This window comes from Manis pentadactyla, chromosome 9 (genome assembly GCF_030020395.1).
Source record: "Manis pentadactyla isolate mManPen7 chromosome 9, mManPen7.hap1, whole genome shotgun sequence".
Classification (NCBI taxonomy): domain Eukaryota; kingdom Metazoa; phylum Chordata; class Mammalia; order Pholidota; family Manidae; genus Manis; species Manis pentadactyla.
The window spans coordinates 107,903,404-107,927,076 of record NC_080027.1 but is presented as its reverse complement, the minus strand read 5'-3'; the positions used below and the strand labels follow the sequence as shown (position 1 = coordinate 107,927,076).

Here is a 23,673-nt window from a genome sequence, read left to right as displayed (position 1 = left end):
AGAAATCAGGAAAACAATTCCATTCACAATTGCATGAAAAAGAATAAAATACCTAGGAATAAACATAACCAAAGAAATGAAAGACCTATAACCTGAGAACTACAAGACACTCTTAAGAGAAATTAAAGCGGACACTAACAAATGGAAACTCATCCCATGCTCTTGGCTAGGAAGAATTAATATCGTCAAAATGGCCATACTGCCCAAATCAATATACAGATTTGATGCAATCCCTATCAAATTACCAGCAACATTCTTCAACGAACTGGAACAAATAGTTCAAAAATTCATATGGAAACACCAAAGACCCTGAATAGCCAAAGAAATCCTGAGAAAGAAGAATAAAGTGGGGGGAATCTCACTCCCCAACTTCAAGCTCTACAACAAAGCCGTAGTAATCAAGACAATATGGTACTGGCACAAGAACAGAGCCACAGACCAGTGGAACAGATTAGAGACTCCAGACATTAACCCAAACATATACGGTCAATTAATATTTGATAAAGGAGCCATGGACATACAATGGTGAAATGACAGACTCCTCAACAGATGGTGCTGGCAAAACTGAACAGCTACATGTAAGAGAATGAAACTGGACCACTGTCTAACCCCATACACAAAAGTAAATTCGAAATGGATCAAAGACCTGAATGTAAGTCATGAAACCATAAAACTCTTAGAAAAAAACATAGGCAAAAAATCTCTTCGACATAAACATGAGCGACCTCTTCTTGAACATATCCCCCCATGCAAGGAAAACAAAAGCAAAAATGAACAAGTGGGACTATATTAAGCTGAAAAGCTTCTGTACAGCAAAAGACACCATCAATAGAACAAAAAGGTACCCTACAGTATGGGAGAATATATTTGTAAGTGACAGATCCGATAAAGGCTTGACATCCAAAATATATAAAGAGCTCACCCACCTCAACAAACAAAAAACAAATAATCCAATTAAAAAATGGGCAGAGGAGCTGAACAGACAGTTTTCCAAAAAAGAAATTCAGATGGTCAAAAGACACATGAAAAGACGCTCCACATCACTAATTATCAGAGAAATGCAAATTAAAACCACAATGAGATATCACCTCACACCAGTAAGGATGGCGACCATCCAAAAGACAAACAACAACAAATGTTGGCGAGGTTGTGGAGAAAGGGGAACCCTCCTACACTGCTGGTGGGAATGTAAATTAGTTCAACCATTGTGGAAAGCAATATGGAGATTCCTCAAAATGCTCAAAATAGACTTACCATTTGACCCAGGAATCCCACTCCTAGGAATTTACCCTAAGAATGCAGCACTCCAAAAGGGAGCCAAGATGGCGGCTTGAGTAGAGCGGTGGAAATCTCCCAAAACCACATATATCTATGAAAATATAACAAAGACAACTCTTCCTAGAATAAAGACCAGAGGGCACAGGACAACATCCAGACCACATCCACACCTGCGAAAACCCAGTGCCTCGTAACGGGGGTAAGATACAAGCTCCAGCCCCACAGGACCCGAGCGCCCCTCCCACCAGCTCCTGGCGGGGAAAGAGTAGGCAGAGCGGGAAGGAGACGGAGCCCAGGACTGCTGAACACCCAGCCCCAGCCATCCGGGCCAGAGCACAGACAGAGTGTGTGCGCGGGGGGCCCTGGATACTAGGGAAACAGGGCAGCAAGAACAGTGAGCGGGTACCGGAGGCCTGGTGCCGGAGGACATAAGAAAAGCGAGCGGCCAATTTTTTTTTTTTCTGTTTTGCTTTGGCGAGCGCTTTTTGGAAGTCTTAAAGGGATAGGGACCCCAATACTAGGGAAACAGGGCAGCAAGACCAGTGAGCAGATGCCTGAGGCAGGCGCCGGAGAATAAAGAAAAACGAGCAGCCATTTTTTTTTTATTTACCTATTATTTTAATTAAAAAAAATTTTTTTTTTTTGTGGTCGTTGTTTTGTTTTGGCAGGTGCTTTTTGGAAGTCTTAAAGGGGCAGGGCGGGACACTTAATCCAGAGGTAGAGAACAAGGGGATCTCTGGGCACCCTAATCCCCAGGGCTGCAGGGAGCTCGGAGGCCCCTTACGGAGATAAATAGTCTCCAGGCTGCTCCCCCTCCAATGCGACTCCACCATTTTGGAGCAGCGGCCCGAGGCAGGCCACGCCCACAGCAACAGTAGAGATAAACTCCATAGCAGCTGGGCAGGAAGCAGAAACCCTGTCTGCGTGCACATTCCCAGCACAAGCCACTAGAGGTCTCTGTTCTCCCAGGAGAGGAGGGCCACAAACCAACAAGAAGGGAAGTTCTTCCAGCCGTCACTCGTCGCAGCTCTGCAAACTATTCCTATCACCATGAAAAGGCAAAACTACAGGCAGACAAAGATCACAGAGACAACACCAGAGAAGGAGACAGACCTAACCAGTCTTCCTGACAAAGAATTCAAAATAAAAATCATAAACATGCTGACAGAGATGCAGAGAAATATGCAAAAGATATGGGATGAAGTCCTGAAGGAGATCACAGATGCCAGAAAGGAGATTACAGAAATGAAACAAACTCTGGAAGGGTTTATAAGCAGAATGGATAGGATGCAAGAGGCCATTGATGGAATTGAAACCAGAGAACAGGAACACATAGAAGCTGACATAGAGAGAGACAAAAGGATCTCCAGGAATGAAACAATATTAAGAGAACTGTGTGACCAATCCAAAAGGAACAATATCCGTATTATAGGGGTACCAGAAGAAGAAGAGAGAGGAAAAGGGATGGAAAGTATCTTGGAAGAAATAATTGCTGAAAACTTCCCCAAACTGGGGGAGGAAATAATCGAACAGACCACGGAAATACACAGAACCCCCAACAGAAAGGATCCAAGAACGACAACATGAAGACACATAATAATTAAAATGGCAAAGATCAAGGGCAGGGAAAGAGTGTTAAAGACAGCTAGAGAGAAAAAGGTCACCTATAAAGGAAAACCCATCAGACTTTTCGACAGAAACCCCACAGGCCAGAAGAGAATGGCATGATATATTTAATGCAATGAAACAGAAGGGCCTTGAACCACGGATACTGTATCCAGCACGACTATCATTCAAATATGATGGTGGGATTAAACAATTCCCAGACAAACAAAAGCTGAGGGAATTCGCTTCCCACAAACCACCGCTACAGGACATCTTACAGGGACTGCTCTAGATGGGAGCACTCCTAGAAAGAGCACAGCACAAAACACCCAACATATGAAGAATGGAGGAGGAGGAATAAGAAGGGAGAGAAGAAAAGAATCTCCACACAGTGTATATAACAGCTCAATAAGCGAGCTAAGTTAGGCAGTAAGATACTAAAGAGGCTAACCTTGAACCTTTGGTAACCACAAATTTAAAGCCTGCAATGGCAATAAGTACATATTTTTCAATAGTCACCCTAAATGTTAATGGACTGAATGCACCAATCAAAAGACACAGAGTAATAGAATGGATAAAAAAGCAAGACCCATCTATATGCTGCTTACAAGAAACTCACCTCAAACCCAAAGACATGTACAGACTAAAAGTCAAGGGATAGAAAAACATATTTCAGGCAAACAACAGCGAGAAGAAAGCAGGGGTCGCAGTACTAATATCAGACAAAATAGACTTCAAAACAAAGAAAGTAACAAGAGATAAAGAAGGACACTACATAATGATAAAGGGCTCAGTCCAACAAGAGGATATAACCATTCTAAATATATATGCACCCAACACAGGAGCCCCAGCATATGTGAAACAAATACTAACAGAACTAAAGGGGGAAATAGACTGCAATAGGTGACTTCAACACACCACTCAACCCAAAGGATAGATCCACTGGGCAGAAAATAAGTAAGGACACGGAAGCACTGAACAACACAGTAGAGCAGATGGGCCTAATAGACATCTATATAACTCTACATCCAAAAGCAACAGGATATACATTCTTCTCAAGTGCAAATGGAACATTGTCCAGAATAGACCACATACTAGGCCACAAAAAGAGCCTCAGTAAATTCCAAAAGATTGAAATCCTACCAACCAACTTTTCAGACCATAAAGGCATAAAACTAGAAATAAACTGTACAAAGAAAGCAAACACATGGAGGCTTAACAACACGCTCCTAAATAATCAATGGATCAATGACCAAATCAAAATGGAGATCCAGCAATATATGGAAACAAATGATAACAACAACACTAAGCCCCACCTTCTGTGGGACACAGCAAAAGCAGTCTTAAGAGGAAAGTATATAGCAATCCAGGCATATTTAAAGAAGGAAGAACAATCCCAAATGAATGGTCTAATGTCACAATTATCGAAATTGGAAAAAGAAGAACAAATGAGGCCTAAGGTCAGCAGAAGGAGGGACATAATAAAGATCAGAGAAGAAATAAATAAAATTGAGAAGAATAAAACAATAGCAAAAATCAATGAAACCAAGAGCTGGTTCTTCGAGAAAATAAACAAAATAGATAAGCCTCTAGCCAGACTTATTAAGAGGAAAAGAGAGTCAACACATATCAACAGTATCAGAAACGAGAAAGGAAAAATCACGACGGACCCCACAGAAATACAAAGAATTATTAGAGAGTACTATGAAAACCTATATGCTAAGAAGTTGGGAAACCTAGGAGAAATGGCCAACTTCCTAGAAAAATACAACCTTCCAAGACTGACCCAGAAAGAAACAGAAAATCTAAACAGACCAATTACCAGCAACAAAATTGAAGCGGTAATCAAAAAACTATGAAAGAACAAAACCCCTGGGCCAGATGGATTTACCTCGGAATTTTATCAGATATACAGGGAAGACATAATACCCATTCTCCTTAAAGTTTTCCAAAAAATAGAGGAGGAGGGGATACTCCCAAACTCATTCTATGAAGCTAACATCACCCTAATACCAAAACCAGGCAAAGACCCCACCAAAAAAGAAAACTACAGACCAATATACCTGATGAACGTAGATGCAAAAATACTCAACAAAATATTAGCAAACCGAATTCAAAAATACATCAAAAGGATCATACACCATGACCAAGTGGGATTCATCCAGGGATGCAAGGATGTTACAACTTTCGAAAGTCCATCAACATCATCCACCACGTCAACAAAAAGAAAGACAAAAACCACATGATCATCTCCATAGATGCTGAAAAAGCATTTGACAAAGTTCAACATCCATTCATGATAAAAACTCTCAGCAAAATAGGAATAGAGGGCAATTACCTCAACATAATAAAGGCCATCTATGATAAATCCACAGCCAACATTATATTGAACAGCGAGAAGCTGAAAGCATTTCCTCTGAGATAGGGAACTAGACAGGGATGCACACTCTCCCCACTGTTATTTAACATAGTACTGGAGGTCCTAGCCATGGCAATCAGACAAAACAAAAACATATAAGGAATCCAGATTGGTAAAGAAGAAGTTAAACTGTCACTATTTGCAGATGACATGATACTGTACATAAAAAACCCTAAAGACTCCACCCCAAAACTACTAGAACTGATATTGGAATACAGCAAAGTTGCAGGATACAAAATCAACACACAGAAATCTGTGGCTTTCCTATACACTAACAATGAACCAACAGAAAGAGAAATCAGGAAAACAACTCCATTCACAATTGCGTCAAAAAAAATGAAATACCTAGGAATAAAGCTAACCAAGGAAGTGAAAGACTTATACTCTGAACACTACAAGTCACTCTTAAGAGAAATTAAAGGGGACACTAACAGATTGGAACTCATCCCATGCTCTTGGCTAGGAAGAATTAATATTATCAAAATGGCCATACTGCCCAAATCAATATACAGATTCGATGCAATCCCTATGAAACTACCAGCAACATTCTTCAATGAACTGGAACAAATAATTCAAAAATTCATATGGAAACACCAAAGACCCCGAATAGCCTAAGCAATCCTGGGAAAGAAGTATAAAGTAGGGGCGATCTCACTCCCCAACTTCAAGCTCTACTATAAAGCCATAGTAATCAAGATAATTTGGTACTGGCACAAGAACAGAGCCACAGACCAATGTAACAGACTAGAGAATCCAGACATTAACCCAGACATATATGGTCAATTAATATTTGATAAAGGAGCCATGGACATACAATGGGGAAATGACAGTCTCTTCAACAGATGGTGCTGGCATAACTGGACAGCTACATGTAGGAGAATGAAACTGGACCGTTGTCTAACCCCATATACAAAAGTAATCTCAAAATGGATCAAAGACCTGAATGTCAGTCATGAAACCATTAAACTCTTGGAAGAAAACATAGGCAAAAACCTCTCAGACATAAACATGAGTGACCTCTTCTTGAACATATCTCCCCTGGCAAGGAAAACAACAGCAAAAATGAACAAGTGGGACTATATTAAGCTGAAAAGCTTCTGTACAGGAAAAGACACCATCAATACAACAAAAAGGAACCCTACAGTATGGGAGAATATATTTGAAAATGACACATCCGATAAAGGCTTGACGTCCAGAATATATAAAGAGCTCACACGCCTCAACAAACAAAAAACAAATAACCGAATTAAAAAATGGGCAGAGGAACTGAACAGACAGTTCTCCAAAACAGAAATACAGATGGCCAACAGACACATGAAAAGATGCTCCACATCGCTAATTATCAGAGAAATGCATATTAAAACTACAATGAGGTATCACCTCACACCAGTGAGGATGGCTGCCATCCAAAAGACAAACAACAACAAATGTTGGTGAGGCTGTGGAGAAAGGGGAACCCTCCTACACTGCTGGTGGGAATGTAAACTAGTTCAACCATTGTGGAAAGCAGTATGGAGGTACATCAAAATGCTCAAAACAGACTTACCATTTGACCCAGGAATTGCACTCCTAGGAATTTCCCCTAAGAATGCAGCAATCAAGTATGAGAAAGACCATTGCACCCCTATGTTTATCGCAGCACTATTTACAATAGCCAAGAATTGGAAGCAACCTAAATGTCCATTGATAGTTGAATGGATAAAGAAGATGTAGTACATATACACAATGGAATACTACTCAGCCATAAGAAAAGGGCAAATCCTACCATTTGCAGCAACATGGATGGAACTGGAGGGTATTATGCTCAGTGAAACAAGCCAAGTGGAGAAAGAGAAATACCAAATGATTTCACTCATCTGTGGAATATAAGAACAAAGGAAAAACTGAAGGAACAAAACAGCAGCAGAATCACAGAACTCAAGAATGGACTAACAGGTACCAAAGGGAAAGGGACTGGGGAGGATGGGTGGGTAGGGAGGGATAAGGGGGAGGGGAGAAGAACGGGGGTATTAAGATTAGCATGCATGGGGGGGTGGGAGAAAGGGGAGGGCTGTACAACACAGAGAAGGCAAGTAGTGATTCTACAACATTTTGCTATGCTGATGGACAGTGACTGTAAAGGGGTTTATAGGGGGGACCTGGTATAGGGGAGAGCCAAGTAAACATAATATTTGTCATGTAAGTGTAGATTAATAATACCAAAAAAAAAAAAGGCAGTTCCTGTGTGGAGACCTCCAATGAGTCCTACACAAGGGTATAAAGGGCATATAAAAGTGTAGGCAAAGGGTCTGTTTGTGTTTATACAGAGGATCAAAGCCTAATTGGGCTACCCCGAAAATGAACTAAGATACGATATGAAAAAGAACTTTCAACATCAGCACTCTCTGGAAGACTCATGCCAGAAGATGATCATCAAAAAATCCCAACAAAGATCCACGCACTGCTACAGCTGTAGATGCACTCATCCCACCAGTTCCTGGAGTTGCCATGGGAATGAAGAAGGAGATATCTAAACTGGCCTGTGCATACAGTAAAACAACAAATTTGACTGGATGTATACTGTTGGAACTCAAACAAGAATTAGGAGAAGTGCAAATTGTAGCGCTCCAAAATCTTACAACTACAGACTATTTACTGTTAAAAGAACATATGGGATGTGAACAGTCCCCAGGAATGGGTTGTTTTAATTTGTCTGATTTCTCTCAGACTGTTCAAGCTCAAGTGGACAATATCCACCATATCATAGATAAGTTTTCACAAATGCCTAAGGTGCCTAACTGGTTTTCTTGGTTTCACTGGAGATGGCTGGTAATTACAGATATGCTTTGGTTATGTAACTATACTCCTATTATGTTAATGTGTGTGCGCAATTTAATTAGTAGTTTAAAACCTATACATGCTGAAGTTACTCTACAAGAAGATATGTCAAAGAAATAATCAATCTTCCCATGTTTTCTTCTGCCTGCTACTTCTATAGCTTTTCTTCTTCCTTCCTAATTACAACCCTTAAATAGAATTCGTGCCTCATATCAAATTTACCGAGTATCATAATTCTTCCAAGTGGTAAAGATACCTCAAGACAAATGCTGGGCATAGAAGCTACAGGGCATAAATATGCAAAGAAATAAAAAGCTAACCATTTCAAACAATAAGGCTTCTCTCTCACTTACCAACTTTACATTTCCCTGCATGGCCCCGGAAGATGACTGGTTAGCCAGAGACGGGTAAGATTTCTCAAGGGAGGAACAACCTAAGACAGGCACAGTTGCAGGGGGGTCATCAGGTGAGAAATTGGGGATCAACAGAGGTGAGGCTTAGAACCTCACCCCCCCTGTTCTGAGAGAAATCTTCTGCATACGTGGATGTTTTATTGCCCTGGTCTAGCTTGGATTAACACATAGTCTACAGGCACACACCTGATCATCTACATTTGCTCTCTTACAACACTAAACTATGTTTTCTACCTTTATCTTGTATCTACCTACCACTTCAGCATTTTATTAAAAATAATAATAATAAAGAGAGAAATGTGGTATCCACATATAAATCAAGTATAAAAATCAAATGAGTATTCATATTTGAACTGACTGTTTATAGTTCATAATGCATGAGCAAAACCGAAAGTTTCTGTGATGACTGCCCTTGTACTGTTCACCATGTAACTTATTCACTATGTAAGAATTTGTTCTCCATGTAAGAACTTTTTCGTTATGCCTCAGAAGATTGGAGACTGACGAAAATTAGGCTTGGAGTGGATTAATGATTGTGCATTGAGCATTGACTCCCCTATACAGAATTTTATTGTTGTTAACAACCGTTTGATCGATAAATATGAGAGATGCCCTCACAAACAAAAACAAAAAACAAAAAAAAGAAAAAAGCAGTTCCTGTGTGGTGATCTCCAATCGGTTCTTCAGAATGGTCTAAAGGTCATATCAAAGTGTGGGCAAAGGGTTTATTTGTGTTTATACAGAGGATCAAAGCCTAATTTGGCTACCCAGAAAACTAACTAAGATAAGATATGAAGAAGAACTTCCAACATCAATATCCTTTGGAAGAGTCATTCCAGAAGATGATCATCAAAAAACTTCAAGAAAGATCCAGGTGCTGTTGCAGTTGTAGCTGCATCCATCCCACCGGTTCCTGGACTTGCCATGAATGAAGAAGGAGATATCTAAGCTGGCCTGTGCATACAGTAGAACAACAAATTTGACTGGATCTATACTGTCGGAAGTCAACCAAGAATTAGGAGAAGTGCAAGTTGCAGCGCTCCAAAATCGTGCAACTATAGACTATCTACTGTTAAAAGAACATATGGGATGTGAACAGTCCCCAGGAATGTGTTGTTTTAATTTGTCTGATTTCTCTCAGACTGTTCAAGCTCAATTGGACAATATCCACCATATCATAGATAAGTTTTCACAAATGCCTAAGGTGCCTAACTGGTTTTCTTGGTTTCCTGGTGATGGCTGGTAATTACAGGTATGCTTTGGTTATGTAACTATACTCATATTATGTTAATGTGTGTGCGCAATTTAATTAGTTGTTTAAAACCTATACATGCTGAAGTTACTCTACAAGAAGATATGTCAAAGAAATAATCAATCTTCCCATGTTTTCTTCCGCCTGCTACTTCTATAGCTTTTCTTCTTCCTTCCTTCCTAATTACAACCCTTAAATAGAATTCGTGCCTCATATCAAATTTACCGAGTATCATAATTCTTCCAAGTGGTAAAGATACCTCAAGACAAATGCTGGGCATAGAAGCCACAGGGCATAAATCTGCAAAGAAGTAAAAAGCTAACCTTTTCAAACAATAAGGTTTCTCTCTCACTTACCAACTTTACATTTCCCTGTATGGCCCCGGAAGATGACTGGTTAGCCAGAGATGGGTAAGATTCCTCAAGGGAGGAACAACCTAAGACAGGCACAGTCGCAAGGGGCCATCAGGTGAGAAATTGGGGACCAACAGAGGGGAGGCTTAGAACCTCACCCCCCCTGTTTTGAGAGAAATCTTCTGCATCCGTGGATGTTTTGTGGCCCTTGTGTAGATTAGATTAATACTTAGTCTATAGGCACAGACCTGATCATCTATATTTGCCCTCTTACAGCACTAAATTATGTTTTCTACCTCTATCTTGCATCTACCTACCACTTCAGCATTTTATAAAAAAAAATAAATAAGGGAGAAATGTGAGATTCACATATAAATCAAGTATAAAAATCAAACAAATAATCATATCTGACTTGATTGTTTATAGTTCATGATGCGTGATCAAAACCAAAAGTTTCTGTGATATGACTGCCCTTGCACTGTTCACCATGTAAGAACTTATTCACTATGTAAGAACTTGTTTGTTATGCTTCAGAAGATTGGAGACTGTTGAGAATTAGGCTTGGGGTTGATTAATGACTGTGCATTGAGTCCCCTATACAGAATTTTATTGTTGTTAACAACCATTTGATCAATAAATATGAGAGATGCCCTCTCAAAAAATAATCTTTTCAGCAAACACAGAATGAAAAGGACTTCCTTAATTTGATAAAGTATCTATAGAAGACCTACAACTACCATTATACTTAAAGATGACAGAATAAATACTTTTCCTCTAAGATGGAAAAAGGCAAGGATATCTGCTTTCACTATTTTTATTCAACCTGGTGGTAGAGAGTCTAGTTAGTGTAATAAGGCAAGAAAAAGATATAAAAGGCATAAAGATTAGAAAGGAAGAAATAAAACTGTCCTTATCTGCAGATGACATGACTGTACATAGAAGATTCTAAGGAATCCATAAGAAAAAACTCTTAAATAAGTGAGTTGAGCAAGGTCACACGATATAAGATCAATATATTTAAAAATCAATTATAAATCTATGTATTAACAATGAATAATCAGAAATTGAAATTACAAGAGAACATCATTTATAATAGTACCAATATATGAAATAGGGATAAGCTGGACAAAAGATGTGTAAGACCTGTACACGGAAAACCAACCACAACTTTGTTGAAAGAAATAAATGACTTAAATAAATGAAGAGAGAGGCCACCCTCACAGACCCAAAGACTCAACAGTGTTAAGATGTCAATTCTCCACAAATTGGAGATCAATAAATTAAATGTAATCATAATCAAAATCCCAACAGGCTTTTCTGGAGAAATCCATAAGACAGGCTTCCTATCTTTTAATTCTAATTCTAAAAGTTTCACATATGGAAAACAAGGGACTAATAATAGCCAGATAAATCTTGAAAAAAAAGTTGGAGGATTTACACTACTTGATTTCTAAACTTATTATAAAGTATAGTAATTAAGACAGCTTGATAATGATGACAATGTTGACAAATGGGGCAACTGAACACAATGGAATGTCCAGAATAACATCCACACATACACTGTCAATAGATTCTCCACAAAGATGCAATTACAAAGCAGTCTTTTCAACCAATAGTGCTGAAACAATTGGATATCCAAATGCCAAAAAATGAACCTCAACCTATACGTGGCACCTTATATGAAAAAATTAAAATAAATCACAGGCCCAAATATAATACCTAAAACTATAAAAATTCTAGGAGAAAATCTTTGTGGTGTTATTACTACAAGACAAAAATTTTCTTACAACACCAACAACAAGATCCATAAAAGAAAAAAAATAGACTGAATTTCATTAAAATTAAGGACTTCCTCCCTTTGAAAGGCATCATTAAGAGAAGAAAAGGTACAGACTGAAAGAAAATATTTGTAAATATCTGATAAAAGGCTCTCAAACTCAGTAAAGAACTCTCAAACTCAGTAATAGGAAAACAAACTAATACTAAATGAGCCAAAAATTTGAACAGATATTTCATCTTTTTTCACAAACAGTTTATTAATTTTATTTCACTTGTAACTGTTTAAATATCTTAATTATCCACTAACCAAATTACAAGACAACTGAGTATCTTTTTTTGGCATTTCCCCTGTTTTACTGAGATATAATTGATTGGCATCTAACATTTAATAAGTTTAAGACGTACAACATAATGAATTGATATTTGTATGTATTGTGAAATGATCACCATATGCCTAGTTAACATCCATTACCTCACACAGTAATTTCTTGTAATGAGAACTTTTAAGATTCTTAAAAGTCATTTCTTGTAATGAGAACTTTTAAGATTTACTCTCTTGGCAATTTCCAAATACATTTCACCAAAGGAGATATCAGGATGACAAATAAGCACATGAAAAGATGTTCAACATCACTGGTTATTAAAGAAAAGTAAATTAAAACTGCAGTGGCCTACCACTACCCACCTACAGAATGTCTAAAATTGAAGTGACTGACCATACCAAGTGTTGGTGAGGATGTGAAGCAACGAGAACTCTCATATACTGCTGGCAGGAGTATAAAATGGTTTTACCACTTTGGAAGATAGTTTGGCACTTTCTTAAAAAGTTAAACACACATGTACTATATCATATGACATAGCTATTTCATTCCTAGATATTTCCTTAAGAGAAATGAAAGCAATGCATATGTTCCTGAATATACATTGAAGCTTTGTTATTAAACACTGGAAACAATTCAAATGCCCATCAGGAGAGAATGGATAGTATATATCCATACAATAAAATATTACTCGGCACTAAAAAGCATGAACTTTTGATAAAAGCAACAATATGAGTAAATCTCAAAATAATTACACTTAGTCGAAGAAGTCAGACAAAAAGCATGCATTTTATATGATTTTATTCACATAAATTCTAGAAAATGAAAAATAATCTTTGGTGATGAAAGTGGATCAGACATTGCCTGGGGACAGGATGAGGCTGGAAGAAGAGATTACAAAGGTGTATGACAAAACTTTGAGTGTGTTGCATAGGCTCTTTTTTTTTTTATTGTATGACCATTTTATGGGTGTATGCATACTTTAGAAATGATCAAATTTTACACAGTTCATTGTAAATCAATGAAACCTTTAAAGTCTTCTAAAAATAAACAAAACAAAAGTAAGAGGGAACAGAATTATTACCTTCATCTTATCCAGATCACAAAGTTCCTTCGTAGGATGTTTTTCTAAGTGGCCTGCCTTATTCAGAGCCATAGCTGTTACCATCCCTTTGCAACAACTGGGAAAAAACACACACACATACACACACCATGACCTATTTATTGATAGTTCCTCTTCTAAGTGTTTCAAACCCAGATACAGTGGAAGTTCCCCATAATAACTGAGCTACTGACTCCCCAGTGAGAATAATTTGTCTCTTTCTCAGTTTCTCACCCTTGTCTTCTTTCTCCCCCCATTCTTCTCACTCTTGACCATGGTTACATTGACTGGAAATGAAGGAGAAAACTGGCAGGATTGTGAAAGCTACTTCCTGAATTTGAAGTAATCATAGTGACAGTATACTTCCTAGGTGATACATTATTATTTTTCAGACCTCATCTTTATTCAGTAGGAATCTTCAAGCTTTTCAGCTATAAGGATTTGTCCATTTTTTTTTAAAGGAGATATTCTGGTTAGTGTTTAGTGAAAACACATAAAAGTATAATTCAGCTTTGAATGGAATTACACAGAAACTGCAAGCTTCTTCATACATGCCCCCCAATATGTGCAAAAGTGCCAGATGTATCTTACTTATGCAGGTAGGTGGGTCTTCTTGTTTTGTTTTTATTCTCACTCCCACATACATACACAATTCCCATCCTGCCAATGCTAACACTGTTTTAAAAAGAATGTTAGAGTCCTTGGGAAAACACCAAAAGCTCTTATTTCAGCTGGGCACTGTTGAAGCTAGTTTAAAAACCGAACTAGCAATTCTTTCAAGGTTTAAAACAATCCCTTATTGCTGTTACTTCACTGCCTTTCTCTCCCCTGCTTTATGTCACATTTAATCTTCAAAGGGGCAGGAATAAAATAAACAGATAGTCTCACCTTCTCAAATAGCTGGTGTATTGGGACAACTTTCTTGCCAGTGCAGTTGCCTCTAGTTCTAACTCTCCAACTCCTATATCATGTTTCTTAGCGCTTTCCTCCTCCAATGCTGGGAGAGTGTCTTGATCAGTAAAGTCAGGTATCATTAAAATCAGCAAATTTACCATCCACTGGACCATAGATGTATGCAATTCATCCATCTGTTAAAAAATGATTATAATATAAATGACTGATTTTTAAATAAATCAACCTGTAAAATACCATACCAAATTTAAAAACAGAAATTATCATTCCTGGGCCCAACTTTCAACAACGCTATCATTCTTAATGAAATCAAATCATCACTACTCAGCTAGTAGAACCTTATTTTCTGATGGTCACTACATTGTATTAAACTACCCTCTTCCTCTTCTTTAACTTGGCAAGGGTATTAACCCACTAAAGCTGCAGTTCCCAAATCATGCACCAAGGCATCCAGAGCTCGGAGCAAACTCTCCATGATGCCATAGGATTTAAAATTCTTGGGTGAAATAACAGTCACGTGTAACAGCTGTCAGCACACCATGAACTTGATGTAGTTCACAGTTTCAGCACTAGATGCACTGTATCACTTTTGATGATGTATCTTTGCAAAGCTGGTTTCAAGGATCCAAGGTTAGAGAAGTTGCACAGTGGCCACATACCTACATTCCATTAGTAAGTAATTTTGATTAAATGAGAATGCAATGAAAAGGGCTTTTTTCCCTTTCAATATACATGTATATAAAGTTAAATTGAAACACATTAAATTCTGCAAAGTGTATTTGAGCAAATGATTTGAATTGGGCAGGGTAAAACAAAAAATGATTAGGGGTGCTCTACTGGCAGGGGCTAGGAAAGAAATTTTTATAGCAAACACACTGAAGTAAAGAAATTATTGAATTGGCTATCCCTCAAATGTTTGCCTTACTTGAGAAAATTTAGTTATTTGGCTGTTATGATAATTGTTCTTGAGTTTCTTTTTTCATATTCAAGAAAATCTGGTTGACTGTTTAGGACTAATATATAGTTTATTGAGTTTCATTTTCTTAGATTCGAGTGCATCAGCTCTGGCTCTGGTTTGTTTATGTAAACACACAGACTAAAGCCACAAGAGCTACCCCACTCTAATGGCCTCCTTGTTTAACTGTTTTAATATATATTACTTTTCCAAGCAGTCATTAAGTTGTTAGCATATAAATATTTAGTAAGTTATTTGAACCTGCTACTTAATAAAATGAACTGTGAGATACTTCTTTTGGCTTAGGAGTATGAAAATTCTGGGGCACAAATGGCACTGTGAACAGGGAAAAGCTGGGGAACCTCTGCACTGGGGCTCAACTGAGGGTGGGTCCCTGAAATTAAATGCAGTCCATTGACTTTAATTTGCTCCCCTTCCTATGTTTCTACAGTATTTGTGTACATATCTGCATTATAATCATTGGCATATCTGTCTCCTTAATCAGCCTGTGCTTCTCTTTAGGGTATCAGCCATCATTTTATCCCTCAAAACCACACTAGTACTTTGCACGGAGTAAGTGCTTAATAAATGTTTGTTGAATGAACAAACAAATGATAACCTCTCCAGGACTAAAACCCAAGATTCCCACCTCAGAAGAGAAGGACTAGTATAAAATGTGGACTAGTATATTTTTATACCTGAATTAACATATCAGGAAAAAGGCAACCCTTCTGAGAAATGGTTAAAAAGACTGCTGTTTGAGTTACCAAAGGGAAAGGGACTGGGGAGGATGGGTGGGAAGGGAGGGAGAAGTGGGGGGAAAGAAGAAAGGGGACCTTATGATTAGCATGTCTGATGCATGGGGGAGGCACAGGGAGGGCTGTGCAACACAGAGAAGACAAGTAGTGATTTTGCAGCATCTTACTTCGCTGATGGACAGTGACTAATGGGGTATGTGGGGGTGACTTGGTGAAGGGGGGAATCTAGTAAACATAATGTTCCTCATGTAATTGTAGATTAATGATACCAAAGAAAAAAAAAAAAGACTGCTGCTTGTTCACAGGTCAAAGATATTTTCCCCATACAGTCCACTAGCTGTGCCCTGCTGCTGCTCAATTAGAGGAGATAAATTCCTAACTGTTCTGTCACATACCAATTGCCTGGATTATCCTGGCATTGAAAGAACTCATTTTTGCTTACATAAAATATTAATTCTTGGAACATCTCTATCAATAAACAGAAATATGTTATTTATTTCAAGGTTATTGTTAGAGATATTAAATTGTAAAGTCAAAGCAATGCTTCTTAAGTACTAATATAATGATCTCTGCCTTTCAAATTCCTAACTAAAGCAATATTAAAATGAATTAAAGTCATTTTATCAATTTTGTAAGATCAAGTGCTTGCATATTAAGTTTACTTATAATAAGAAATTCCTGTGTAAATTTGGATTATAATTAAGACAAGGAGGTAGGAGTAAATACAATAAACTAAGACATCCTTTGGAAATAATTACTTCATGCTGTGCTGGTTAAGAAGTCCACACATTCATATAATAGGCGGAGCCAAGATGGTGGCGTGAGTAGGACAGTGGGAATCTCCTCCCAAAAACATATATATTTTTGAAAATACAACAAATACAACTATCCCTAAAAGAAAGACCAGAAGACACAGGACAACAGCCAGACTACATCCACACCTGTGAGAACCCAGCGCCTCACGAAGGGGGTAAGATACAAGCCGCAGCCTGGCGGGACCGGAGCGCCCCTCACCCCAGCTCCCGGAGGGAGGAGAGGACTTGGAGCAGGGAGGGAGAGGGAGCCCAGGACTGCTGAACACCCAGCCCCAGCCATCCGCACCAGAGCCCACACACAGTGTATGCGTGGAGTCCTGAATACTAGGGAAACAGGACAGTAAGACCTGTGAGTGGGTCCCACAGCCGGAGCACCTGTGACAAAGAAAAGCGAGTGCTTTTTGCAAGTCTTAAAGGGACAGGGATGCCACAGCTGGACAGAAGCATCCCAGGTCACAGTCCAGCAGCTGGAAATTCCAGGGAACTCCGGGTGCACTAACCCCCTGGGCAACAGTTCTGAGATCCCTCACGGAGGTAAACACCCAAACAGCCATTATCCCTCCAGGGCCCCGCAATAGCAGAGCAGCAGCCTGAGGCTGGCCATACCCACAGCAAGGGAGCTTCCTCCATACCGGCTGGGCAAGATACAGAGACCCAGTCTACACGCAATTGCCCAACACAAGCCACTAGGGGTCGCAGTTGTCCCAGTAAAGAAAGGCCAGGAACAAGTGGAAAGTCTTGGCTCTCCCAGCTGACAGACCAGTCAATAGCTCATCATTGCACCTACCAACATGAAAAGGCAAAAAAATTTGATCCAGACAAGACTAACCCAGACAGCTTCAACATCTTCTACATCTTCGCCTGAGAAGGAACCTGGGGAGATAGATTTAACCAGTCTTCCTGAAAATAATTCAAAACAAAAGTCATAACCATGCTGATGGACTTGCAGAGAAATATACAAGAACTAAGGAGGGAGAATACAGAAATAAAACAAGCTCTGGAAGGACTTCAAAACAGAATGGACGAAATGCAAGAGACCATTAATGGACTAGAAAACAGAGAACAGGAACGCAGAGAAGCTGATGCAGAGAGAGATAAAAGGATCTCCAGGAATGAAAGAAATTTAAGAGAACTGTGTGACCAATCGAAACAGAACAATATCCGCATTATAGGGCTACCAGAAGAAGAAGAGAGAGAAAAAGGGATAGAAAGTGTCTTTGAAGAAATAATTGCTGAAAACTTCCCCAAACTGGGGGAGGAAATGGCCTCTCAGACCACAGAGGTACACAGAACTCCCATGACAAGGGATCCAAGGAGGGCAACACCAAGACACATAATAATTTAAATGGCAAAGATCAAAGACAAGGACAAAGTATTAAAGGCAGCCAGAGAGAAAAAAAAGGTTACCTACGAAGGAAAACCCATCAGGCTATCATCAGACTTCTCAACAGAAACCCTACAGGCCAGAAGAGAATGGCATGATATACTTAATGCAATGAAACAGAAGGGCCTCGAACCAAGAATACTGTATCCAGCACGATTATCATTGAAATATGAAGGGGTATTAAACAATTCCCAGACAAGCAAAAGTTGAGGGAATTTGCCTCCCACAAACCACCTCTACAGGGCATCTTACAGGGACTGCTCTAGATGGGAGCACTCCTAAAAAGAGCACAGAACAAAACACCCAAAATGTGAAGAAGGGAGGAGGAGGAATAAGAAAGGAGAGAAATAAAGAATCATCAGACCGTGTTTATAATAGCTCAATAAGCAAGTTAAGTTAGACAGTAAGATAGTAAAGAAGCTAACCTTGAACCTTTGGTAACCACAAACTTAAAGCCTGCAATGGCAATAAGTACATATCTTTCAATAATCACCCTAAATGTAAATGGACTGAATGCACCAATCAAAAGACACAGAGTAATAGAATGGATAAAAAAGCAAGACCCATCCATATGCTGCTTACAAGAGACCCACCTCAAACCCAAAGACATGTACAGACTAAAAGTCAAGGGATAGAAAAACATATTTCAGGCAAACAACAGAGAGAAAAAAGCAGGTGTTGCAATACTAGTATCAGACAAAATAGACTGCAAAATAAAGAAAGTAACAAAAAATAAAGAAGGACATTACATAATGATAAAGGGCTCAGTCCAACAAGAGGATATAACCATTATAAATATATATGCACCCAATACAGGAGCACCAACATATATGAAACAAATACTAACAGAATTAAAGGAGGAAATAGAATGCAATGCATTCATTTTGGGAGACTTCAACACACCACTCACTCCAAAGGACAGATCCACCAGACAGAAAATAAGCAAGGACACAGAGGCACTGAAAACAAACTAGAACAGATGGACCTAATAGACATCTACAGAACTCTACATCCAAAAGCAACAGGATATACATTCCTCTCAAGTGCACATGGAACATTCTCCAGAATAGACCACATACTAGGCCACAAAAAGAGCCTTAGTAAATTCCAAAAGATTGAAATCCTACCAACCAACTTTTCAGACCACAAAGGCATAAAACTAGAAATAAATTGTACAAAGAAAGCAAAAAGGCTCACAAACACATGGAGGCTTAACAACATGCTCCTAAATAATCAATGGATCAATGACCAAATCAAAATGGAGCAACATATGGAAACAAATGACAACAACAACACAAAGCCCCAACTACTGTGGGACACAGCAAAAGCAGTCTTAAGAGGAAAGTATATAGCAATCCAGGCATATTTAAAGAAGGAAGAACAATCCCAAATGAATGGTCTAATGTCACAATTATCGAAATTGGAAAAAGAAGAACAAATGAGGCCTAAGGTCAGCAGAAGGAGGGACATAATAAAGATCAGAGAAGAAATAAATAAAATTGAGAAGAATAAAACAATAGCAAAAATCAATGAAACCAAGAGCTGGTTCTTTGAGAAAATAAACAAAATAGATAAGCCTCTAGCCAGACTTCTTAAGAGGAAAAGAGAATCAACACACATCAACAGAATCAGAAACGAGAAAGGAAAAATCATGACGGACCCCACAGAAATACAAAGAATTATTAGAGACTACTATGAAAACCTATATGCTAACAAGCTAGGAAACCTAGGAGAAATGGACAACTTCCTAGAAAAATACAACCTTCCAAGACTGACCCAGAAAGAAACAGAAAATCTAAACAGACCAATTACCAGCAACGAAATTGAAGCGGTAACCAAAAAACTACCAAAGAACAAAACCAATGGGCCAGATGGATTTACCTTGGAATTTTATCAGACATACAGAGAAGACATAATACCCATTCTCCTTAAAGTTTTTCAAAAAATAGAAGAGGAGGGAATACTCCCAAACTCATTCTATGAAGCCAACATCACCCTAATACCAAAACCAGGCAAAGACCCTACCAAAAAAGAAAACTACAGACCAATATCCCTGATGAACGTAGATGCAAAAATACTCAACAAAATATTAGCAAACAGAATTCAAAAGTACATCAAAAGGATCATACACCATGACCAAGTGGGATTCATCCCAGGGATGCAAGGATGGTACAACATTTGAAAATCCATCAACATCATCCACCACATCAACAAAAAGGACAAAAACCACATGATCATCTCCATAGATGCTGAAAAAGCATTCGATAAAATTCAACATCCATTCATGATAAAAACTCTCAACAAAATGGGCATAGAGGGCAAGTACCTCAACATAATAAAGGCCATATATGATAAACCCACAGCCAATATCATACTGAACAGCGAGAAGCTGAAAGCTTTTCCTCTGTGATCGGGAACAAGACAGGGATGCCCATTCTCCCCACTGTTATTCAACATAGTACTGGAGGTCCTAGCCATGGCAATTAGACAAAACAAAGAAATACAAGGAATCCAGATTGGTAAAGAAGAATTTAAACTGTCACTATTTGCAGATGACATGATATTGTACATAAAAAACCCTAAAGACTCTGTTCCAAAACTACTAGAACTAATATTGGAATACAGCAAAGTTGCAGGATACAAAATCAACACACAGAAATCTGTGGCTTTCCTATACACTAACAATGAACCTATACAAAGAGAAATCAGGAAAACAACTCCATTCACAATTGCATCAAAAAGAATAAAATACCTAGGAATAAACCTAACCAAGGAAGTGAAAGACCTATGCCCTGAAAACTATAAGACACTCTTAAGAGAAATTAAAGAGGTCACTAACAAATGGAAACTCATCCCATGCTCCTGGCTAGGAAGAATTAATATCGTCAAAATGGCCATCCTGCCCAAAGCAATATACAGTTTTGATGCAATCCCTATCAAACTACCAACAGCATTCTTCAATGAACTGGAACAAATAGTTTAAAAATTCATATGGAAACACCAAAGACCCCAAATAGCTAAAGCAATCCTGAGAAGGAAGAATAAAGTGGGGGGGGATCTCACTTCCCAACTTCAAGCTCTACTACAAAGCCACAGTAATCAAGACAATTTGGTACTGGCACACGAACAGAGCCACAGACCAATGGAACAGAATAGAGACTCCAAACATTAACCCAAACATATATGGTCAACTAATATTCAATAAAGGGGCCATGGACATACAATGGGGAAATGACAGTCTCTTCAACAGATAGTGCTGGCAAAACTGGACAGCTACATGTAAGAGAATTAAACTGGACCACTGTCTAACCCCATACACAAAAGTAAATTTGAAATGGATCAAAGACTTGAATGTAAGTCATGAAACCATAAAACTCTTAGAAAAAAACATAGGCAAAAATCTCTTAGACATAAACATGAGTGACCTCTTCTTGAACATATCTCCCCGGGCAAGGGAAACAAATGCAAAAATGAACAAATGGGACTATATCAAGCTGAAAAGCTTCTGTACAGCAAAGGACACCATCAACAGAACAAAAAGGTATCCTACAGTATGGGAGCATATATTCATAAATGACAGATCTGATAAAGGGTTGACATCCAAAATATATAAAGAGCTCACACACCTCAACAAACAAAAAGCAAATAATCCAATTAAAAAATGGGCAGAGGAGCTGAATAGACAGTTCTCTAAAGAAATTCAGATGGCCAACAGACACATGAAAAGATGCTCCACATCGCTTGTCATCAGAGAAATGCAAATTAAAACCACAATGAGATATCATCTCACACCAGTAAGGATGGCCACCATCCAAAAGACAAACAACAACAAATGTTGGTGAGGATGTGGAGAAAGGGAACTAATGTAAATTAGTTCAGCAATTGTGGAAAGCAGTATGGAGGTTCCTCAAAATGCTCAAAATAGGAATACCATTTGACCCAGGAATTCCACTTCTAGGAATTTACCCCAATCATGCAGCACTCCAGTTTGAAAAAGACAGATGCACCCCTATGTTTATCGCAGCACTGTTTACAATAGCCAAGATATGGAAGAAACCTAAATGTTCACCAGTAGATGAATGGATAAAGAAGATGTGGTACATATACACAATGGAATATGACTCAGCCATAAGAAAAAAACAAATCCTTCCATTCGCAACAACATGGATGGAGCTAGAGGGTATTATGCTCAGTGAAATAAGCCAGACGGAGAGAGACAAGTACCAAATGATTTCACTCATGTGTGGAGTATAAGAACAAAAGAAAACTGAAGGAACAAAACAGCAGCAGAAGCACAGAACCCAAGAATGGACTAATAGTTACCAAAGGGAAAGGGACTGGGGAGGACAGGTGGGAAGGGAGGGATAAGGGCGGGAAAAAAAGAAAGGGGGCATTACGATTAGCATGTATAGTGTGGGGGGGCATGGGGAGGGCTGTGCAACACAGAGAAGACAAGTAGTGACTTTACAGCATCTTACTATGTTGATGGACAGTGACTGTGAATGGGGATGGGGGGGGGACTTGGTGAAGGGGGAGCCTAGTAAACATAATGTCCTTCATGTAATTGTAGATTAATGATACCAAAATAAAATAAAAAAAAAAAAAGAAGTCCACACATTCAGTTTTTCAGAATTGTAGAAAATTTTGTTCTAAAGACCAAACAAAATGCTGTTTTATAGCCCAAAAGCATTGTGATGTCTTGTCTGTATGCCTAGTCACATGTTTCTGCCATCCTATCAGCCAATCAGGGGCATCAACATAAATCCTTAAAATGGTCACAATCCCAGATTAATGCCATTAAGGGAAAAAAAACTAGTTTACTGAGTAAAGAATAAAGATAATAACTAGAATTCAAAAACTTGATCATATCTGAAACTTCATTCCAGAGGCAACATACTGCATTTAAAAATCCATAGTACCAATGAACTGTTCACTTCAAAAGAAAAAACTCCATTGCAAATTTTTTGAGTAATTATATAAGTTCCCGTTTTGCACCCCCAACCTTCTGCTTCAATTGGATAGCCATGACTTGGTTTTTCCTTGAAGAAAATTTCCAGCCAAGGCAAAATATAACCTCACAAAGCCGCAACAGTACATACTTGATGCTGAAGTTCAGTGTTACCATTGTTAATCTCATTGCCTATCTTCAAAAGCCACTGCTGAATCATGTTAAATATACGTGCTTGGAGTACCCTGAGGGAAAAATCAAGTGAAATAAAGATAAGTTACATACAGTATGAAAGTTGCAATCAGCACACGAAGGGGTTGTATTTGGCTGGGCCGAGTAAAGTTAGGTGTTAACAATGAGAACTCAGGGAAAGTGGATCAAAGCCCTGACTAACCTGGTATAATGACTTACTCGCTGACACAGCCTTCCTAACCACAGGTGGGTAGCAACTGGCACAATGTAGATATTACCTTCAGTGGTAGCTCTCTATTGTCACAACCCACACTCACACCCTTTACATTCACCTCTAGACCAGGGAGACCACAAAGCAAGAATGAGTTTTA

The 23,673-nt window shown here is 38.7% G+C and overlaps 1 protein-coding gene across 1 annotated transcript in view; it reads right to left on the bottom strand.

Moving 5' to 3' along the window:
• AXDND1 (axonemal dynein light chain domain containing 1) overlaps positions 1-23,673 on the bottom strand; it is a 104,821-nt gene that overhangs the window by 34,697 nt on the left and 46,451 nt on the right. Inside the window, exons 17-19 of the mRNA XM_057508226.1 lie at positions 23,262-23,355; positions 14,227-14,426; positions 13,321-13,417 (exon numbers count right to left, since the gene is read on the bottom strand). Coding sequence (XP_057364209.1) covers positions 13,321-13,417; positions 14,227-14,426; positions 23,262-23,355 — 391 coding nt within the window. The remainder of the gene's footprint in view (positions 1-13,320; positions 13,418-14,226; positions 14,427-23,261; positions 23,356-23,673) is intronic.